At 35.0% G+C, this 20,059-nt stretch overlaps 2 protein-coding genes across 2 annotated transcripts; both read left to right on the plus strand.

Annotated features, from left to right (window-relative positions):
- Positions 1–1,658: 1,658 nt before the first annotated feature.
- Positions 1,659–2,603, plus strand: LOC106844111 (olfactory receptor 5M10). The gene has a single exon (XM_014861418.2). The coding sequence runs from the start codon at positions 1,659–1,661 to the stop codon at positions 2,601–2,603; it is 945 nt and encodes a 314-aa protein (XP_014716904.1).
- A 15,206-nt stretch (positions 2,604–17,809) lies between these two features.
- LOC106844109 (olfactory receptor 5M5-like) lies at positions 17,810–18,748 on the plus strand. The gene has a single exon (XM_014861417.2). It carries the CDS (start codon positions 17,810–17,812, stop codon positions 18,746–18,748), a length of 939 nt encoding a protein of 312 aa, XP_014716903.2.
- Positions 18,749–20,059: the final 1,311 nt, after the last annotated feature.

The raw sequence follows: 20,059 nt of genomic DNA on the forward strand, positions 1-20,059 counted from the left end.
GAAGTGGTATCCCGTTATAGTTGAACTATGGATTCTCTTGACAATTGCAGATTTTGACATTCTTTTCATGCGGTTACTGTCTATTCACATGTCTTCTTTTGTGAACTGTCTGTTTACCTCTTAGACTTTTCTTTTTAATTAGGATGGTCATATTTTGATCAGTTTATTGTGGAGAATCTTCATGTACTCTGAATACAAGTCCTTGTCAGAATTATTGTATGTGAATATTTTTCCTAGTCTATGGCTTTCTTAGTCTCTCTGCTCCTAAGTTCTCTCACCTTATGTACCTTCCTACTCCTCACTCTTATTAGATGACCTCATTTCAGGATTTATAGAAAAAAACTTAAGCTTTCTGATTGGAATTCTTTGTTCTTTATTATACTAAGATTGTAAAACTTATCTACACATATTTTCCTCCTTCCAGAGTATTAAAAGTGATGGTTAAATTCTTTATGTGTGTTGAAGACCTCATTCACAGTTCCAAGCAGTGTATACATAAGTTAGGTAGTAATGTTGGCCTTAAAGGAGAATCTAGTTCCCAAAGCACTAAATGAAAGTTATGCCCTTGAGGAACAATGACTATTTTAGCTGTTTTTTTGTTGGAATAATTTTAAAAATTCTCTAGGGAATATACTTAACAAATACATAATAAGTCTTCCCACTGTGTGGGAAATACAGTAATTCAGCTTTTACAGGTAGGTCATTTTCTACATTTGCTAACAGAAATATGTTTTGTTCTTTTGTATGGAGATTACATCCCTTACATGTGGAAAAAATTGTATCTAGGGCATCTTGCCTTCATCTTCTTCATAATACTTGCTTCAAACTGACGTTATGTTATACATCTTTATATATGTGTTTAATATCTGTTCCTCCTCCTACAACATATGCTCCATGATGGTGGTGAACTTGATCACTGCTGTGACCCCAGGAGCCAGAACATAAAAATATTAATTTCACAATTTACATGAAAAAATGAGTGGGGGAGTTTAGAAAGCAGAGGGAACTATTCTTCATTCTGTACCTTCTGAGCCATATATCAAGAGTTAATTTTCACATGAAAAAAGGTCAGACAACTATGGATTTCAAGTGAAAATGCTGTACTGAATATTTATCTTCTATTTTATATCTGAAACAATAGGATATCACAGCTGAAGGAACCTTAGAAACCCAACTTCCTTCATTTGTCCATTGAATGATACTAGTGACTTGCTGCTTTTTATATCTGACTTTCATTTTTTGACTTTTTTCAAAAAATTTGAGAAAAATATCAGATATGAAGTTCTTGAAGAAGACAGTATAAGTGTATGAATACATATATAAAAAATATTATTACACATATATTAATATAAATATAATTATATAAAAATACATAATTATATATATATGAGAGTGAGTGTGTGTGTTTGAGACATATATATATATATATATATATATACACACACATATATACATAGAGAGATAACAGAGATATAGGGTGAAAATATTTACATGGACACCCTGATGTGTTTGTCGGAAAGAAAAGAGTAATTTACTCATACATGAATAGATCAATGAGTAAGTGATAAAATGGATGGAATAAAGTAATAAAAGCAGGGTCTTGATCAGACAGAATTCTTCACTTTCTTTGTCACTTTCAGTTTTGAAGGGATAAGAAAATGTCTTCTCAAAACCACACTGTAGTGATGGAATTCATTCTCTTGGGACTCACAGATGATCCAGTGCTAGAGAAGCTCCTGTTTGTGGTGTTTCTGGTGATCTACCTAATCACGCTGGCAGGGAATCTGTGCATGATCGTGCTGATCAGAACCAACTCCCACCTCCAAACTCCCATGTATTTCTTCCTTAGCCACCTCTCCTTTGTAGACATTTGTTATTCTTCCAATGTTACTCCAAATATGCTTTACAATTTCCTCTCAGACCAGAAGATCATCTCCTATGCTGGATGCTTCACACAGTGTCTTCTATTCATTGCCCTGGTGATCACTGAGCTTTATATCCTTGCTTCAATGGCTTTGGATCGCTATGTAGCCATTTACAGCCCTTTACATTACAGTACCAGAATGTCCAAGAACATTTGCGTCTCTCTAGTCACAGTCCCTTATACTTTTGGCTTCCTTAATGGACTCTCTCAGACACTGCTGACTTTTCACTTGTCTTTCTGTGGCTCCCTTGAAATCAATCATTTCTACTGTGCTGACCCTCCACTTTTATTGTTGGCCTGCTCTGACACCTATGTCAAAAAGATGGTACTGTTTGTTGTTGCTGGTTTTACTCTCTTAAGCTCCCTCTTCATCATTCTCCTGTCTTACATTTTCATCATTGCAGCCATCCTGAGGATCCATTCTGCTGAAGGCAGATATAAAGCCTTTTCTACTTGTGGTTCCCACTTGACAACAGTGACCATATTTTATGGGACCCTCTTCTGCATGTACTTAAGACCCCCATCTGAGAAGTCTGTAGAAGAGTCCAAAACAGTTGCAGTGTTTTATACTTTTTTGAGCCCAATGCTAAACCCATTGATCTACAGCCTAAGGAGCAAGGATGTGATCCAGGCCATCCAGCAAATAAAGGGAAATCTCTTTCATAAAATTGCAGTTTAGGCATCTGTTCATTTGTACTTACTAATGCCCGTGATGACATAGTGACGCCCTTCAAAGGCTAAACCTACTACTCTATAGTCATGATTTATTTAGCTTCATGAACTCTCAGTGACATTAACTAAATTCTCCTCAAAATTAGTACCTTGAAGAAAACTTGTTTTAATAATAACTGTAATATTGAAAATAAAAATATTGTCTTTAGCAGGGAACCTTTAAAAATAAATTGGCAGTATCCAATAATTCCACATAATACTTTAATATTTTTACTTACTTGTGGGTACATAATATAATTAGCTCACTCTTATGGAAACATCAGAAATCCATCTTCTCTGAATTATATGGTTTACAAAGCCATAGTGAGGTTCAAAATAGGGTAACTAGTTTTACACTTTTTTTTATTTATCAAATTATTTCTTCGTCAATGTGTGGCATAGAACAATGGCTCTGGTGCCTGACTAATTACTTGAATAATCTTGGGGAAATTTTCAATATATATATCACACATAGGTCATAACTTTCTGTAAATTTTCCCCCAACCCACGTCATACACATCCTGAAAACTGTTGGCCCATTTATAAATACTGGTTATGCTCCACAATTTTGAAAATAAACTCTCAACACCTGCATATGAGTTTCCAGGAATATGGCTCCAGTTTGATCACAGTATAGTATAAAGCATTCTAGATATATTGTTTTTATGTAGTAGCACTGACATTTATTAAGAGTTAATAGAGTCTATCAAGTGGCTTCTAGGGACACAAGAATGCCCTGAAACAGTATACAAATAAGTAAGTGTTTACATATCTTTCTGGCGGAGAATTCCTTATTCATTGTTCTTTAGATACATCTGTTCCAGTAGTTCTCAAAATTTCTACTAAGAAAATCATCAGTAAAAAGGTTAATAAAGAAATACATAATTCATCCACATTAATCTATGCATTATTAGTCAACTAGATGGCTGCATATTGAAACATATATTAAACTTTTTATAAATTTTCTGAAATGTTTGGTATTCTAATATTATGCACTTTGATTTTAACTAAGACCACACACTAAATGTTCATAGGAAATCAACTGCTCTATTTACTCTAATGCATTCAAAGTATTTTCCAGAAAATCACTCAAGTGACATGCAGTTTTGGAAAATTGGGCTCCATTCTTAAATCTCAGTTGATTGAATAAGGCTGATTCTATCAAATATATTCACTATAAATAACTAAAAATACAGACAGCTGTGAGGAAGTAACATTTATCGGTGATATGTCTTAAACCAATGGACAACTTCTGTTTGAATTTTGTTATATTTTTCTCAGTAAATTAGTATGCGTATGTATTCTTGTAATTCCTAAAACAAAATTGGAATCATTCGCCATACACAAGTTTGAACATTGATTTTCACTTGGAGTACAATGTTTGTATTTTCATACAGACTAAATATCTTTAGTGAACATTATTTTTAATGTGTTATAATACACAAAATTAAATCATAGCTTAATTTAATTACCAAAACGTTACATATCAATTGTAGAGAAGCAAATTGAAAAATAATGAAATATTTTTAAATTTTGGAATGAGATTAGGTTCAATTTTGAAGTAAAAGCAATATTTATTTGCAATCTCCTATTAAAAGAGAATTACTCTGTGCATTTGGTTTATTCTTTTTCACTTAATTTGTCTTGCAAACCATTATTCCATCATATTGAGGCATTCTCTTGTTGTTATGACTGACTCATATCTCTGTATACATATCCCTCTGGTTAGTTCACAAATTCATAAATGTGAATGTTCATAGATTCATAAATGTGGAATTGCTGACCAAATGCTTTGAACATTTTTAAAGCCCTTGCTAAATTTTTCTGTAGGTAATTTTTTCTTCAGAAAGCATCAACCACATACACTTATGATTAATAAACTTTCAAAGTAACCATTTCACTCTACTTTTCTTAATACTAAAAATATCATTTATGATTATTTGCTTCTTTGTTGTCTCAACTGAAATTCTTATGAAAGATTTCTATTTTAACTTGAACAGAAAAAGAATTGAAATATATATTTAGCAAATAAAAGATATACATCAGCTCGGTGATTGCTGTTCATGTTGTTTCTAGTAATTCTTCACATGAAGAATATTTACTTTTTAATTTTTATCTCTTTTTGTTTTGTTTTGTGGTTTTTCTCCATTCTAAAATTAAATAAGCAAGCATGTATATTATGTTACTGATTTCTCACGGCCATATACTGTAGCAATTTCTCCAGTTATTCTAAATGCAATTTTGTTTTATGTTGTAACATTTTATATCACTTTTCCCCCTCACATTTTAACCCTTTTCCTTCTACTGTTTATTAAGTAGCACTTTATTTTTCATTAATGTGTAATGTTATCTTCATTGTACACTAAATGAATCCATTTCTGGTTTTTCTTTGGCCCATCTATATATGTATTTTAAGTGAAATTCTTATAATTAAGATAAATTTAAAATCTTTCAATTTCTAGTAGACAAATTCCATCTTTATTACTTTTTACCTTTAAATTTATCTTAGGAAAGTGCAAGTCAGATGCTTCTAGCTACCCCAAATGTTTAACCCCCAAATTATGCATGCAATAGTTAAATTTATGAAGTACATGTACATGTGAACAAAAATATGAAACGTGGCTGCATGTAGAGCACATAAGCATTGCAAATTACTGGAAAAACATGGAAAAACGTTTTAGTTTTAATTATATTCTTATATTGTTATAGATTTGTCCCCAGATCTGACAAAGAGATGTATGGCATGGAGGGCCTAGAGAGGACTGTTTAGGCATGAAAGGTTACAGGTGAGTTAAATATTTTTGCTAGAAAGGCAGAGAGGTGCTGGTGGCCTATAGATGAGGAGAAAAGCATGTAGCCTTGGCACATTAATGCTGCTTATTTATTAAACGTTTTACACAAACATTTATTTTTATACCATACCAGAGTCCAGAATGCAAAACATATTTCAACAAAGATATCTAAATACAGTATCTTATCCCTAACTGGATTTTGGTTTTGCCAAGAACTGTCCCTCAAAAGAACTGACACATCCACACATAACTGCTCACCTGTGAATCATTCAGTCACTGAAAACAATTGTGTTGATAGAAATTAAAATAAATATTAAAATAATCAGAAGAAAACATCTCTGAGCTTAATAGCAGAGGGAGAAGTTCACAGTAGAAAAGTTACTTCATTTTGACCAAAAAATAATTTAAAATTAAGCAGCACCTAACAATTTGACAAAGATTTTTGTTTGTTTGTTAGGATTGCAATAGCAATTTTCTTTATTTTAGTTTATCATTTTTTTCAATTTTTTAAATTGAGTTCATGATAATTTACATCAATGTGAGATTTCGGTTGTATATTATTTCTTGACTGTCACCACGTAAGTGCTCCCCTTCACCCCTGTGCCCAGCTCCCAGTCCCCTTCACCTGGTAAACACTGAACTATATTCTTTGTCCATATGTTTGTTTATATTCCACATGCAAGTGAAATCATCTGGTGTTTGTCTTTCTCAGACTCGCTTATTTTGCTTAGCATAATTCCCTCTACGTCTCACACCTAAGATTAAGTGAAAATATTAAGACATAGTAAGTTTTAGAAAGCATTAAACACCAACATATAAACACCTTTCAAAGGGTATGAACTAAAAATAATAAAAATACAAAAGTGTTAAAATTAATGAATAAAAATGTTAGTAATAAAACACAGGAATTAAGAGACTGTTTTGTAGTATCCATATTTAATACAGCTCAACATGACAGTCACTTTTATACACTGATGTTAGAAAAATAAAAGCATACAGTTTCTCTGGAAATTAATTTCACATTATGCTTTTAAGAGTAGAAAATGTTTGTACGCTTTTACTCAGCTATTCCAATTTTAAGAATGTGCTGAAGGCAGAATAAGAAACTTGGGAGAAGATTTTCATAGTAAGATTTGTTTTATAATTGACAAAAAGGAAACAAGTGATATACTAACACAGGCAGACTTAATTTTACACAGTACCAGTAAACTGGAACCTGTACAGACTGGAAACGTGTCCCTGCTTTGCATGGGCCCCAGTTTCCACAGCACTGTGCAAAGTGAGGACTCCCTGCATTTAATAACTGGGTAAACACAGGCAATATGCTGGCTCTAAATAACTAGAACCTCTGGAAAGGTGTGTGGGCTGTGACCATAAGGAGAATGTGACTATCATGTGACAGATTTTTGAATTAGCATGTTATACATACATGAAAATAAAGGAGTTCTCAGTTAAGGAAAGGGCAAATCATTTTATAAAGCTTTTTATGAAAAGAAAGGGTACAACAATATATATTATGATAACTTGGTAAAATACCAGGATTAAGGAAAAGTAAAACTTATTCTTTATATCCATGTACAAATTTTCTATGACAAATATTTACTGCTTTTATAAGCAAGAAACAAACAAAAAAGGGCATATTTCCAATATCATCCAGATCCGAATATGTTAAATTGAATGATCTTTATTTATTACTGTTCGAATTGGAATGTGAAAATAAGAAAAAAGCAGGGATTGAAAACCTGTTCTATAACAGTGGTGAACAGGATAGTCATCCAGTTTTCTTCTAATTCAAGTTTCTGTTATTTTTCTCCTTAAAAATACTGTGCTTCTGAATAGGTTGAGATCTTCAGGCGTAAACAAAGCTAAACTTAACTGTTTGTTAGGAAAGAGGGATGATGCAAATAAATATCAATATCTCTATCTACTATGTTTTAATCTAGAAACAAATTTTTTTCCTGCTTTTTTTCTCCCCAAATCCCCACAGTATGTAGTTGTTTATTTTAGATGTGGGTCCTTCTAGTTGTGGCATGTGGGACAGCGCCTCAACATGGCCTAATGAGCAATGCCTTGTCCGCATCCAGGATTCGAACCCTGGGCCGCCTAAGCAGAGCATGTGGACTTAACCACTTGGCAACAGGCCTGCCCCAAAATATTTCTTTTACTCAGGCTTTTTCTTCTTCCTCTCAAGCTTAAACACCACCATCATAATAGCTAGCATACTATGAAGTTGAGAAAAGGTAAAATAAATTAATGCTGAGTTCCAATAAATTGTATCTGATGCACGAATGTTTTCTGTCTTGAATTTTTATCTAATATATTCACACATACACACAATAAAATGAATTCTCCCAATGCTTTTGAAGATGCAGGGAAACTAGGATGCTCATTTGCTAGTGGTGATTTCACACATCACTACATCCAAAAAGAAAGAAATATAAAAAGAAGTAAGAACAAAACTGTAGAAATCCATCTTAATACAATAACTGATCAGAAATAGTGACTTATATGCATAAAGATGTTCCTAAAGAGGGAAAAATAAAAACTCCCTAAATATTAAATTAGTGATGTACTAAAATGGTTTATATCAAGAAGTGATATCCTCTTAAATAAAGACCAGTTTCAAAGTGTGGCAATCTGGAATATGCTTATGCCACAATTTAGTTGTAAAACACTGAAAACAAAGTTTCATGCATATTAGAGTAGTGGTTATTTTAAAATAATTTGCTAGTAGACACAAAATGAAAGGTAAGATATGAAATTAAAGAAGAAATAATTGCAAATATTGTATGGAAACAATGACATAAACCTCTTATGTAAGAAATGAAAATTCTAAATCAGGAATGTTTTTCTCCCATTAATAAAAGTATCTGTTTTGATTAAAAGAAAATAAGGAAAGAAATATTTGAGTTATTAAAACGTAAAACATCAAGATCTCTGTTGAAAAAACTAAGCATATATGTTTTTATATTCAAGAGAAGTAGACATAAAAATGCACCAAAAGGGGATTGAGAACAAACATCTGAAACGAGAGATATGAAAATTTGGGGAAGATAATCAGCTTTCATTAAAGGAACCTATGTAATATATCGTATGAAAATAAACCACTTTCATAATTTCCCTCAGAGTTTCAATGGATGCCTTCAGGTGGTTAGTGGTGCTGATTCAAGTGGACATTGTATTTGAAAACATATTTTGAAGTTCATGTACCATACTTTGCTGACATCTTTGCTATCCCCACCTTAACTTGGCTACCACATATGAAGTTTGACTTAGCTCATTGTTTTCCCTAAATAGGCTATGGAAAAAGAACCTCTGATCCTGAAACATGGCTACCACCATAATGGATCATGGCATAATGGGGATCATCAACACCTGTTAGTTTCTTCAATTAACATCCCCTTTGATTTCACTCATATCTTTTTATTGCACAATGTCCCAATTTATATCTTATACATATTTCATATTCCTATTTCAATTTATCTCATACCCTTTACTTTACTTCTTTAATCTAAACTGTACTATCAGGAAGACTTGCTTGCTGTACTTTCAAAATATTACACATTGATTCTTAAAACAGCTTGCCAGGGACCTGCCCGGTGGCGCAGTGGTGAAGTTCGCACCTTCTGCTTCTCGGCGGCCCGGGTTTGCTGGTTCAGATCCCAGGTGCGGACATGGCACCGCTTGGCAAAAGCCGTGCTGTGGTAGGCGTCCCACATATACAAATAGAGGAAGATGGCCATGGATATTAGCTCAGGGTCAGTCTTCATCAGCAAAAAGAGGAGGATTGGCAGTAGTTAGCTCAGGGCTAATCTTCCTCAAAAAAAAAAAAAAAGAAGAAAAGAAAAGAAAAACAGCTTGTCAGCATTTCCTCTAACAGCCAAATCTAAGACAAAATTATCTCTTGTCTAAGCTACTATTATGATCTTCCTTGTTCCACACTTGAAATCCTCTAACCCCCAACACAAGCCAGTGGTCTTTATAAACATAAATCACATCATGTTACTGACTTTGTTAAGTGCTCCAAGATTTTCCACCACACTTTGGCTAAAATCTAAACTCCTTAAGAAACACCACAGAGTCTACAAGGACTTATGTGATGGTTCCTATCTACTTCTCCGAACTCTTTGACCACTTTCTCTTCAGTCCTACTTCTCCTGCCACATTAACCTTATAACTGTTTCTTGAACAGGCTGAGCACATTCTTACCTCAGGGCATTTGCACATACTATTCCCTCTACTTAGATTGTTCTTCCATCATAATTTTGAGTGACTCATTTCATCACTTCATTTAGATCGCTCTTCTAATAACACCTCCTCTGAAAGGCATTGCCTGGCCACTTGTCAAAATTAGCTTCATTCCGAATAGCTTGTTACTCATGAACCATGCATCTGTTTTTCTTATATCATTTATCACTTCTAAAATTATTATTTTTATAAAAAGTTTTATTTGTGTGTTTTTGTCTGTCCCATTCATTAAAATATTAGACACATGAGGGCAGGAAATTTATTTGTGTCACATCCCCAGAACTTGGGCAAATGTCTGAATCAGTTGATGCGCAGCATCCATTCGTTGAATAAATAAATCAATGAGGTACATTTGCCAACTCACATCAGTTGATTTTCATAGCATGTAGATTTGTTTCCTCCCTGATGTTACTAGTGGAGACTGACTTACTACAATAAACTCCAACTGCCATGTAAACAACGTACAACAGGGAGCACAATCAGGGGCTTGTTTTAATAACACAAGCTAGTGAAATGGTGCCTGACCCAAACCCTTGATAATTGACAGTTAAAACTTGCAGGTTAGACTGTTGGAAACAGGTAGAAATTGACTGGGGACTGAAAAAAATGAGTCACCTTTAATCACTACAGCAAATTTTGCAAGGTGAACGGGACATACAAAGTTCATACCTTTCAAGAAATAACTCTGTTGCTTTATTAAATCATATATTAACAAAACTAACATTTACATGAGTGGCTATCAACTCTGCCTTCACATTAAGTTCAGGTGCAGAATTTTTAAAAACACTGATATTTGGGTCCTAGCTTCATTCAGGTGGGGCACACATATTGGTATATTTTAAGAAGCTTTCTACATGATTTTAATGCACAGCCAGGGTTGAAGCACTGACTGAGATAATTGAATCAAGATGTTTAAACCACATATAAGCATTTTTATCACATGATTCTATTCTCTGATAGATTACACCTTCCTCTTACAGTGGATTCTGAGGTATTGCCACAAAGTCCCTCTAAGTATAGAACTTGCTGTCATTAATGTACACAAAATTTTTCTCCCTTAGTTTGAAGAACGAAATGCCTCAGCCTTTGACTTTAGCTCTTATAGTACTCTGTTGGTTTTAGGAAGGTTGCAAAGAGACAATCTTTCTGAGAATCTTCACAATCCTATCTGAATTCTTTTTGCACTCAAAAAACAGAAGGAAAAGGAAACAAACTTTCTCATTAAGGATTACACCATTCTATTATGTATTACGCATAGTCTGGGATTTGATTTCTGGGATGCACATGGAGAAACACCAGTTGTGAAAGTATATTTAGTATAGTCATATTTCAAGTTATAAGCTGAAGTAGGGGCCAGCCCGGTGGCCCAGAGGTTAAGTGCGTACGTTCCACTTTGGCGGCCCAGGGTTCACCGGTTCGGATCCCAGATGCGAACATGGCACCACTTAGCACGCCATGCTGTGCTAGGCGTCCCACATATAAAGTAGAGGAAGATGGGCGTGGATGTTAGCTCAGGGCCAGTCTTCCTCAGAAAAATAAGGAGGATTGGCAGCAGTCAGTTCAAGGCTAATCTTCCTCAAAAAACAAAAACAAAAACAAAAAAAAACCTGAAGTGAAGGAATATAGAACAACTTTTATGTCATCATTCTCACTAAAATATTCAAAGTTTTAAATATGTCGGTGCAGATCATTTGTGTTGAATGGTGTCTGAGAATTTTCCTTCCCATCTCACATTCAGCCTACAGTGCAATAGACTTCCACTAGATGGTTGCTTTCCAAATTGTTAAAAGACTCTTGTCTTCATTCAGTACTTCTCTCTCTTTCCAAGTGGATGACGAGTGGTAAAATGGTAGGAATAAGGATATTCCAAAAGAAGATAATAATTAAATGTATAAAATCATTACAGGATAAATAATAAAATTATTGAAAACAGTCACAATTATGCTTAGTATATGTAAGAATTAAAGATCTATGTGTCATGCAGGGGAAGAAAACCAAAAATCGTCAAGCCCTATGCAATCTTTTCTGAGAACTTAGGCCAAATGGGATGGTTAAGCTGAAAGGTCAGTAAAATCCATGACAATGTTGGGAAGAGACACAAAGACAGTGGAGAAAAGTGTATTTCCCTGGAAAAAAACCAACGTAAACCTGTTAGTCATGCTGGGTACAGCAATGCCGTCATATTTCAGTGCAAAACTGAACTGGAAAACCCTAAGAGAAGGAAAGGAAAGGGGGAGGAGAGATGTTCACAATTATTTTTTTCTTTTCCACCTTTACCCTTACATTCATGTAGAAAAATCCCTTTAAACTTTTCTCTTAATAATAAGTGTAGGAAATTATTAAAAGCCTATGAAGTGGGAGTATATTTTCTTGTGCCAAATTCTAAGGCTGTAGGCTTGGAGGAAAAATACACATTAAAGGGATGGATGATTTTTTGAATTCCAACAACTGGCTAAAGCTCAACGTGAAAGCTTACTCTAGATCTTAGTGTGTTGTGAAATGGATCTGTAACCAAGGTCAGGGATAGGACAGTGTAAGGCCTGCCTGACGTCCTAATATACTGCAAGTCACCCGCTATCTTTGTCAAAAAGAGTCTCCAGTCTGTCTGCCTGTGATTTTATCTTAATGTGGCAGTTCTTAGGTCCACTACTAATTCCATTTTCTTTTCAAAAGGGGAAATAGTAAGAAATCAAATAGTATTTCTTAGGAGTTATTGATTTTCAGAACTATCAGATTTACCTGTGGAGGGGTAATGATTTCTTAGCCTCCTCAAATGTCCCCAAAGTAGAAGAACTTTGATTTGAATGTCTAACTTCGGGAGATCATCCCTGAAGCATTCATCAAGAAATCGCCTATGGGACATCATTACAACTCACTCTTGACGTGTTTAAATAGTCACGTCTTAATGGATGGGACCCTAATTTATGGGTTAATCATTAGATGAACAATGTCTCTTGGCAAATGCAAAAACACATAGTACTGGTTTAGATATTGGGATTAATACTGGGCAGATAACAAAAGCATTCCATTCTTTACAATGAAAAGATCTTTGCCGTGAGTCTGCTCATCATAACCTCAGCTGGAATAGCCTTTCCCTCTTCTGAATGCCTGTGGTGGATTTCTTTCCCTCTTTTGCAGTACTCGCTTCCTTTTATAACTCGTCTATTTCTTTTACAGGATAGTAAGTGCTCTGAGGACAGAATTAGTGTCAATTTCATTTGACGCTATAGAGATCTGTAGAACATTTTGGGTCCAAAATTAATATTTAGCAAATTAAGAATTCCATGCTATTGAATGAAAAACTAAACACTGATACTAGGCAGAGGGTTGTGAATTAGTGGTCTTTCATGTAAACAGTAATTTTTCTCATTTTCACTAGTAATCTAAGATCACTTCTCACAAATTAAACTGAAAGTTGCAAGGGATCAGTTTTTTAGACTCTCCGATCTAATTGAAAGTCTAGTTCAAGTGAAATTAGTTTAAATAGACTCATTACCATGGAGAACTTATACAAAACGTTTAGTTTATGATTCTTTATGTATATTATCTACTACAAAATTTCCTATTTGGGTCTTATCTACAGTAGTATTTTAAGTCAGAGTAAAGTCCTAGTACATTTGGGTCAGGTTCATAACAAATAAGAAAAATGTTATAGTACTGTTTTACCTTCCATATGGTTAAGCCAGTCTTCCTCTCCTGAACTCCATCTACCATTAATGCTTGACGTGAAAAAAATGTAGATTATGACAGAGGGAAAGTAAAGAGCCCAAATCTCACCCTTGGCATACTACTGAATGAATAGAAAAAAGCAAAAGTAGATTTAAGGTATTAGGAGATCTCTCTGAGATATGCTGCCCCAATCTCCTTGCTGTGGGCTTTGGCTCTGAGTTAATTTGTTGGGTAGCTTTTCAAATCCCAGTTTACCTTTGATAGTGCTAGTAATTTTAATATCTGACTCCTGTGTGCAGTCCTCACATGCTTCAAGATCCAGAAGGCAGGTGATTCAATAACAACTGTAAGCTCCAACAATGGTGAACCCAGAAATATCCTCAAACTCTATCAAAATGAATAATCATTATTATAATAATTATTATTACTGGTATTACTTCCACTGCAACATTTACTGAATAACTACTCTCTGCTGCTCTGACCTGAGTCAGGAACTTGGCATAAAACAAAATTCTACTCAGATAGTTTAACTGAAGAGAATTTAATGAAATGACAGAGAATACAAGCAAAGTTAAAGAAATCAATCAGTTTGAAGCACCTGGAAGCTAACTGCAGAAAGCAATTTCCACCCCTAGTCCTGAAATGGCAGGGCAGTGGCATTTGTCAGCAGAGCCCAATGAGAGCTAGAACAAGGAAGTAATTCCTTAGCCAACTTCATCCTCAACATATGTCTGCAGGAGTTTTCCTTGGAAAGTTGCAGCCACTCTAGCACCTTCATTGTGAAGATGAGAGAGAATGAGAAAGAAACTGAGCTGCTTTTCTCTTGCTCCCACCTGTTACATCCTACTGGTTTCCCCCATTGAAAAAACTCAGCTGGAAACTATACACCGAAGGTGCTCTATTGATGTGATCACTATTCAGTTGGACAGAGCTAGGTAGACAAAAAAGGCAATGGATCTGGGTATGGTAGAGTGAAACACGGACAATCATTACCACATCCACATTATCCACCTGTCTGCAATTTTCCTGTAGGTATGTATTATTATTCCTATTGAAAAATAAAGCACAGGTCTCAGAATCAGTAAATAACTAGTCCAAATTCAACAAAAGATTATTCATCTTCTCATGGTCCACCACACTCTGAAATTTACTCCTATGCCATGCACTATTCTATCTTACATGTTGTAAACAAGAGAAATTAATAATGTTCCCTCCAAGTCGAAAAATATTACGTTCAGGTGCAAATTGAAGTAATTAATGACTCCCATTGCTGCATCATTCTTCCGAAATTTGAGTCCCTGATGATATTGGGGAGAGGACAAAAATCATGTTCTCAATGAGTTTAGGATTTTCAAAAGAATAAAAAGATAGCAGTTGTTCACAGTTTGAATGACTTTCTGCTAGAAATAATTAAACCATAGGGATTTGGTCCCAATATAACAATTACATTATAAAGTCTTCAGGTTCTTCACACCCGTGTTATCACTGGAGGATCACTCTTCTTTCACAGGTAGGATTAGTTATTGTTAAAATATATTTTGGAATCTCAAGTTAATATTTTAATCAATAAAAATAAAATTATGTGCTGAAACATATTTCGATGAATTAGCAAATATCTTGAATTAAATCCCACTACTCTGTCAGAGTACAAGTATTTACAAATGCACTGGAGTAGTATTTATCGGGAAAGGGAACTAAACCAAAGCGAACATTCATTCCCTCCATAATTATTGACTGCCTCCATTTGGGAAAGCACTGTTCTAGGTGTCACTGAAACTGTAGGTATAGATTCCACAAACTCCTTGTCCCTAAGGAGCTCACACTTTGATGTTGAGTCTTGTTTTAGACAGACCTTCATTTTTCACTGAATGATAATAGTAGCTACAACCTATTGAGTACTCAATAAATGTCAGGAATATTTTAAAAGTTTTACTTGGATTAACTCCCACATGAAGGGAGTTGATACTACTAACCAAATTTTATGCCCAAGGAAACCTAGGCACAGAAAGACGAATAGTTTGCCCAAGCCCCATAGCTAGGAATAAGAGGATATGGGATTTCCAGCCAGGAAGTCTGGCTGCAGACCTCAATAACTGTTACACTCTGTTGACTCTCAAGAACTAACCAGGCTTGCCCTCACTTGCTTCACAAAGAAAAGAAAGAGGATTGTGTTAAACAATCTGTCTGGTTCTTTCTAACTTAATAATGCTATTCTTTATAATTATAAGTCCAATATCATGTAATGTACTGTATCCCCTTTCATGGAAAATTGGCCACTTTTAGGTTTTAATCTTTATTAATTATTTCAAATTAATTCAAAATGCATTTCATGAAGATACCTTCTCTAAATTTCTTTTTCTGTTTCAAATTGAACCACAACCACATGCCCAGGAAACATCACACTTATTAAAGCTAAAGACCAACCTTCTAGACTCTTTGGTTGACTAGCATCTATATGAGAGAACCTCAGGGTGAGACGGAATGTCATGAATGCAAACCCTCAGGTTTTTCACAGCCACTTTTGTCTAATTGCAAATACTTCTGTCTGAGGTCTCCTTGTTCAAATCATGTAGATGCTGTGTTCTGTATATTTAAAGGAACATTATTACCATAAATTACTCAGATAAGCTATGCAGAATAGTCATTGCTCATATTGTCTTATTTCTCCACAGTAAAAAAAATAAGTGGAGATATTCCTTAGTTTTAAACTTGATGAATGTTTCAATAAATAGATAGTTATTAAAAATCCATCCCATGGGCCAGCCTGGTGGCATAGTAGTTAAGTTTGCATACTCCACTTTGGCGGCCCAAGTTTCACAAGTTCAGATCCTAGGCGTGTACTTACATAGCTAGCTCAGCAAGCCATGCTGTGGCAGCATCCCACATATAAACTAGAGGGAGATTGCCACAAATGTTAGCTCAGAAACAATCTTCCTCAAGCAAAAAGAGAAAGATTGGCAATGGATGTTAGCTCAGGGCCACTCTCACACACAAAAACACCCACTGTCTCAGCACCAAAGGGTATTTGTCTATTATGACAACTACTATGATCTTACAAAATTTAAAAAGGTATAATACAAAAGTATTTTATTGATTTAGGTGATCTGTCTTTCAGTTTTTGATCCTGGTCAATAAGTCCGAAGCACTCATGTGCAGAATAGGAAAATGCAATAACCAGGGAAGCTGGAGTGATGGATTTACAACTACCTTACAAAGTGACCTGTTTCCATCATCGGGACTGTAGCTATTAACAAGAGTCAGTACCACATTGTCATACATAGATAGGCACTACTGAACGAAAACGTAGGTTTTTCCATGAGGGTCTTTGTGATCACTTTTATTCTGCACAAACTTTGGGTATAAATTTCATGAAATCTTATGTACTGTCTCAGTTATATGGGTAATATGATTGCTATTTCAGTATGAGCTTTACACGCTTTAAAGAACTTAAATTGAATTCACGTTACACAGTTTTTCTTAATTTCTGTACACGTTCAAAAGAGGTAGAGTTACAACAAAATCATTATGATCTAGGGATATTTTTCAAGCTTGTTTTCATTATCATCTCCCCTCACACCAGGGAACTCTGTGATACATTATTTTCTCCCCTAATCACCCCCAGTCCCAAACATTAACATTGAATAACACTGATATGTGTATGTATATGTAGTGGTATATATCTGTCTCTCTCTGTATGTATCTCTCTATATCTATATGTAGATATCTATACATAGATATATAGAGAAAAAGAGACAATTTATGTATTGTATATATGTCTGTTTTTATACCAAAAGAAATACAACTTTATTTTGTGCCCCATGAACCAATTTTTACTCTTTGGGTAATAATATATAAAACAAAGGGGATCCTGAGCTAAGTCTTAAGAGTTAGGTAAAATTTGGTGATGTCGGGGCCACCTGAGGTAGCCTAGAGTTCAGGGAGAGGGAACAGCTTGAAAATGATCTTGAGTTTACAGGGACAGGTAGACAGATAGTAGTTTTATAAGAACTTATGGCACACATCAGTTCCACTTCCCTAATCCATTCAGCTCTGAAAAACAGATGAGCATCAATGACTGATGTTTTAGATACCACATCAAAAGGTATACTGAAAAAACAAAGCATTACAATTTCAAAGAAAAGCAATATTTAAGGAAATTCTTTAAGGAAATTATAATTGAACAAATATGATAAACACTTGCAGAAAAAAATAAAGGCTTTTCGAGTATGAAAATATTTTCAGGAAAGCATTTAAAAATATGACTGCCTTTACATATAAGGAGATCTATATTGATTTAGATATTTAAAACATTGATCACATGCCTACTCATGTAACATGTATTTACCAGTTTGAGAGGAGAGGAAGAAGTATCACATGACATCATCAGGGTAATGGAGAAATGACAAAAGACAAATGTGTTTTTATTTCCTTTACTTTAGGTCTCATTTGAAACCAAGCAAACACAATGTTAAAGAAAAACTACACAGCAGTGACTGAGTTCATTCTCCTGGGACTGACAGATCGAGCAGAGTTGCAGCCTGTCCTTTTTGTGATTTTCCTAATCATCTACCTTATCACAGTAATCGGCAACACGACCATGATTTTCTTAATCAGAAGTTACCCAAAACTTCACACTCCAATGTACTTCTTCCTCAGTCATCTCTCCTTTGTAGATCTCTGTTATGCCACCAGTGTCACTCCTCAGATGCTAGTTAATTTTTTATCCAAGAGAAAAAGCATTTCCTTCACTGGTTGCTTCATACAATTCCACTTTTTCATTGCCCTGGGGAACACAGATTATTATATGCTCACAGTGATGGCTTATGACCGCTACGTGGCCATCTGCAAACCCTTGTCGTACAGCAGCAAAATGTCTGGATGTGTTTGTTTCTCTCTTGTTGCTACTCCTTACATTTATGGCTTTGTAAATGGTCTGGCACAGACGATCCTGATGCTCCATCTCTCCTTCTGTGGACCCAATGAAATCAATCACTTTTACTGTGCAGACCCTCCTCTCTTAGTTCTTGCCTGCTCAGATACTTATGTCAAAGAAACTGCCATGTTTGTGGTGGCTGGTTCCAACCTCACCTGTTCTCTCACCATCATCCTCATCTCCTACATTTTCATTTTCACAGCCATTCTACGTATGCACTCTGCTGAGGGGAGACGCAAAGCCTTCCCAACCTGCGGGTCCCATCTGACAGCTGTCATTATCTTTTACGGGACTCTGTTCTGCATGTATCTGAGGCCCCCTTCTGAGGCATCTGTCGAACAAGGGAAAATTGTAGCTGTTTTTTATATCTTTGTGAGTCCTATGTTAAACCCTTTTATCTATAGCTTGAGGAACAAAGATGTTAAAAGAGCAATGAGGAAAGTGATCCAAAAGAAATTGTTTGCTAAATAGACACTTTGGTCACAGCTGTGTAACAAATTCATATTATATGACCAATTAATGAGCAATGTAAATTAACGAGTCACTTTCTGTTACTGAGTAGTTTTGCTTTTCATAATTTCATATGGGCCTTGGAAGAATGTATCAAGTTGTCCACTAGCATTTGCAGTACAATCTCAGAAAACTTAAAAAAATATTGCATAGAAATTCAAAGACAAACCAGAAGTCATTGTCATTCTTCTGTAAAGTCAATGAGGAACAGATCATCCCATCCATAATACTTACACTGTTACAAAGGTGTAAAAGACAAAATTATCAAATAATGCTATGACAAATACCAACCATTAGATTTTTATAGTACTGAATGATTTACAAACTATTATCCAGAAACTCATCAACCATGACAGGTGATATTTTTTCCCTTTTATACAAATCATATAGCAATGAAAATCCATGGGTATCTCAGATTGTTACTCTAAGAAATATCTTTAGAATGGCAGTACTTGTCCAATGGAAGGCTCATTCATAGGCTTTCCATGGAATCAGAAACTATGGGTCATGATAATGATTTCTTGTTTCTTGTGAATGTGCTTGTGTTATGGTTAGTATGGAAAAGGGAAGCATGAGGGATAGAATAGAATTATCCTTCTTTTCCTTGACCTGAGTTTGTGGATCCAGTTTGTGGCCTCTGAGCTACAGGGACCTACTTCCTCTCTCTGACCTGTAAGCCTCGGTATATGGCTGATATATATATATATATATATATATATATATATATAAGATATGTATATATGTCTTAACCATTCCTCTATTGATGGACACTAAAATTGTTTTCACATCTTGGCTATGCTGAATATTACTGCAGTGAACATGGGGGTGGAGATAACTCTGATATCATGATTTCATTTCCTCTGGATATATACCCAGATGTAGGCTTACTGGATCATATGACAGTTCTACTGTAGTAGTTCATACTGTCCTCCATAGTAACTTATCAATTTACATCCCCATTAGTAGTGCACATGATTGTCTTTTCTCTACAACTATCCAGCACTTGTTGCTGCTTGTCTTTTTGATAAAAGCCATTCTAACAGGTATGAGGTTGTATCTGACTGTAGTCTTGATGTGCATTTCCCTGATGATTGGTGATGTTGAGCACTGTCTATGTACCTGTTAACCTTTTTTATGCCTTTGGAAAAGTGTTCATTCCAGCCCTTTGCCCATTTTTAAATTGGATTATTTGGGGTATTTTGTATTGAATTATATGAGTTCCTTATTTATTTTAATATGTAATTATTTCTTAATTATATGTGGTTTACAAAT

Source organism: Equus asinus, chromosome 17 (genome assembly GCF_041296235.1).
Source record: "Equus asinus isolate D_3611 breed Donkey chromosome 17, EquAss-T2T_v2, whole genome shotgun sequence".
Lineage (NCBI taxonomy): Eukaryota > Metazoa > Chordata > Mammalia > Perissodactyla > Equidae > Equus > Equus asinus.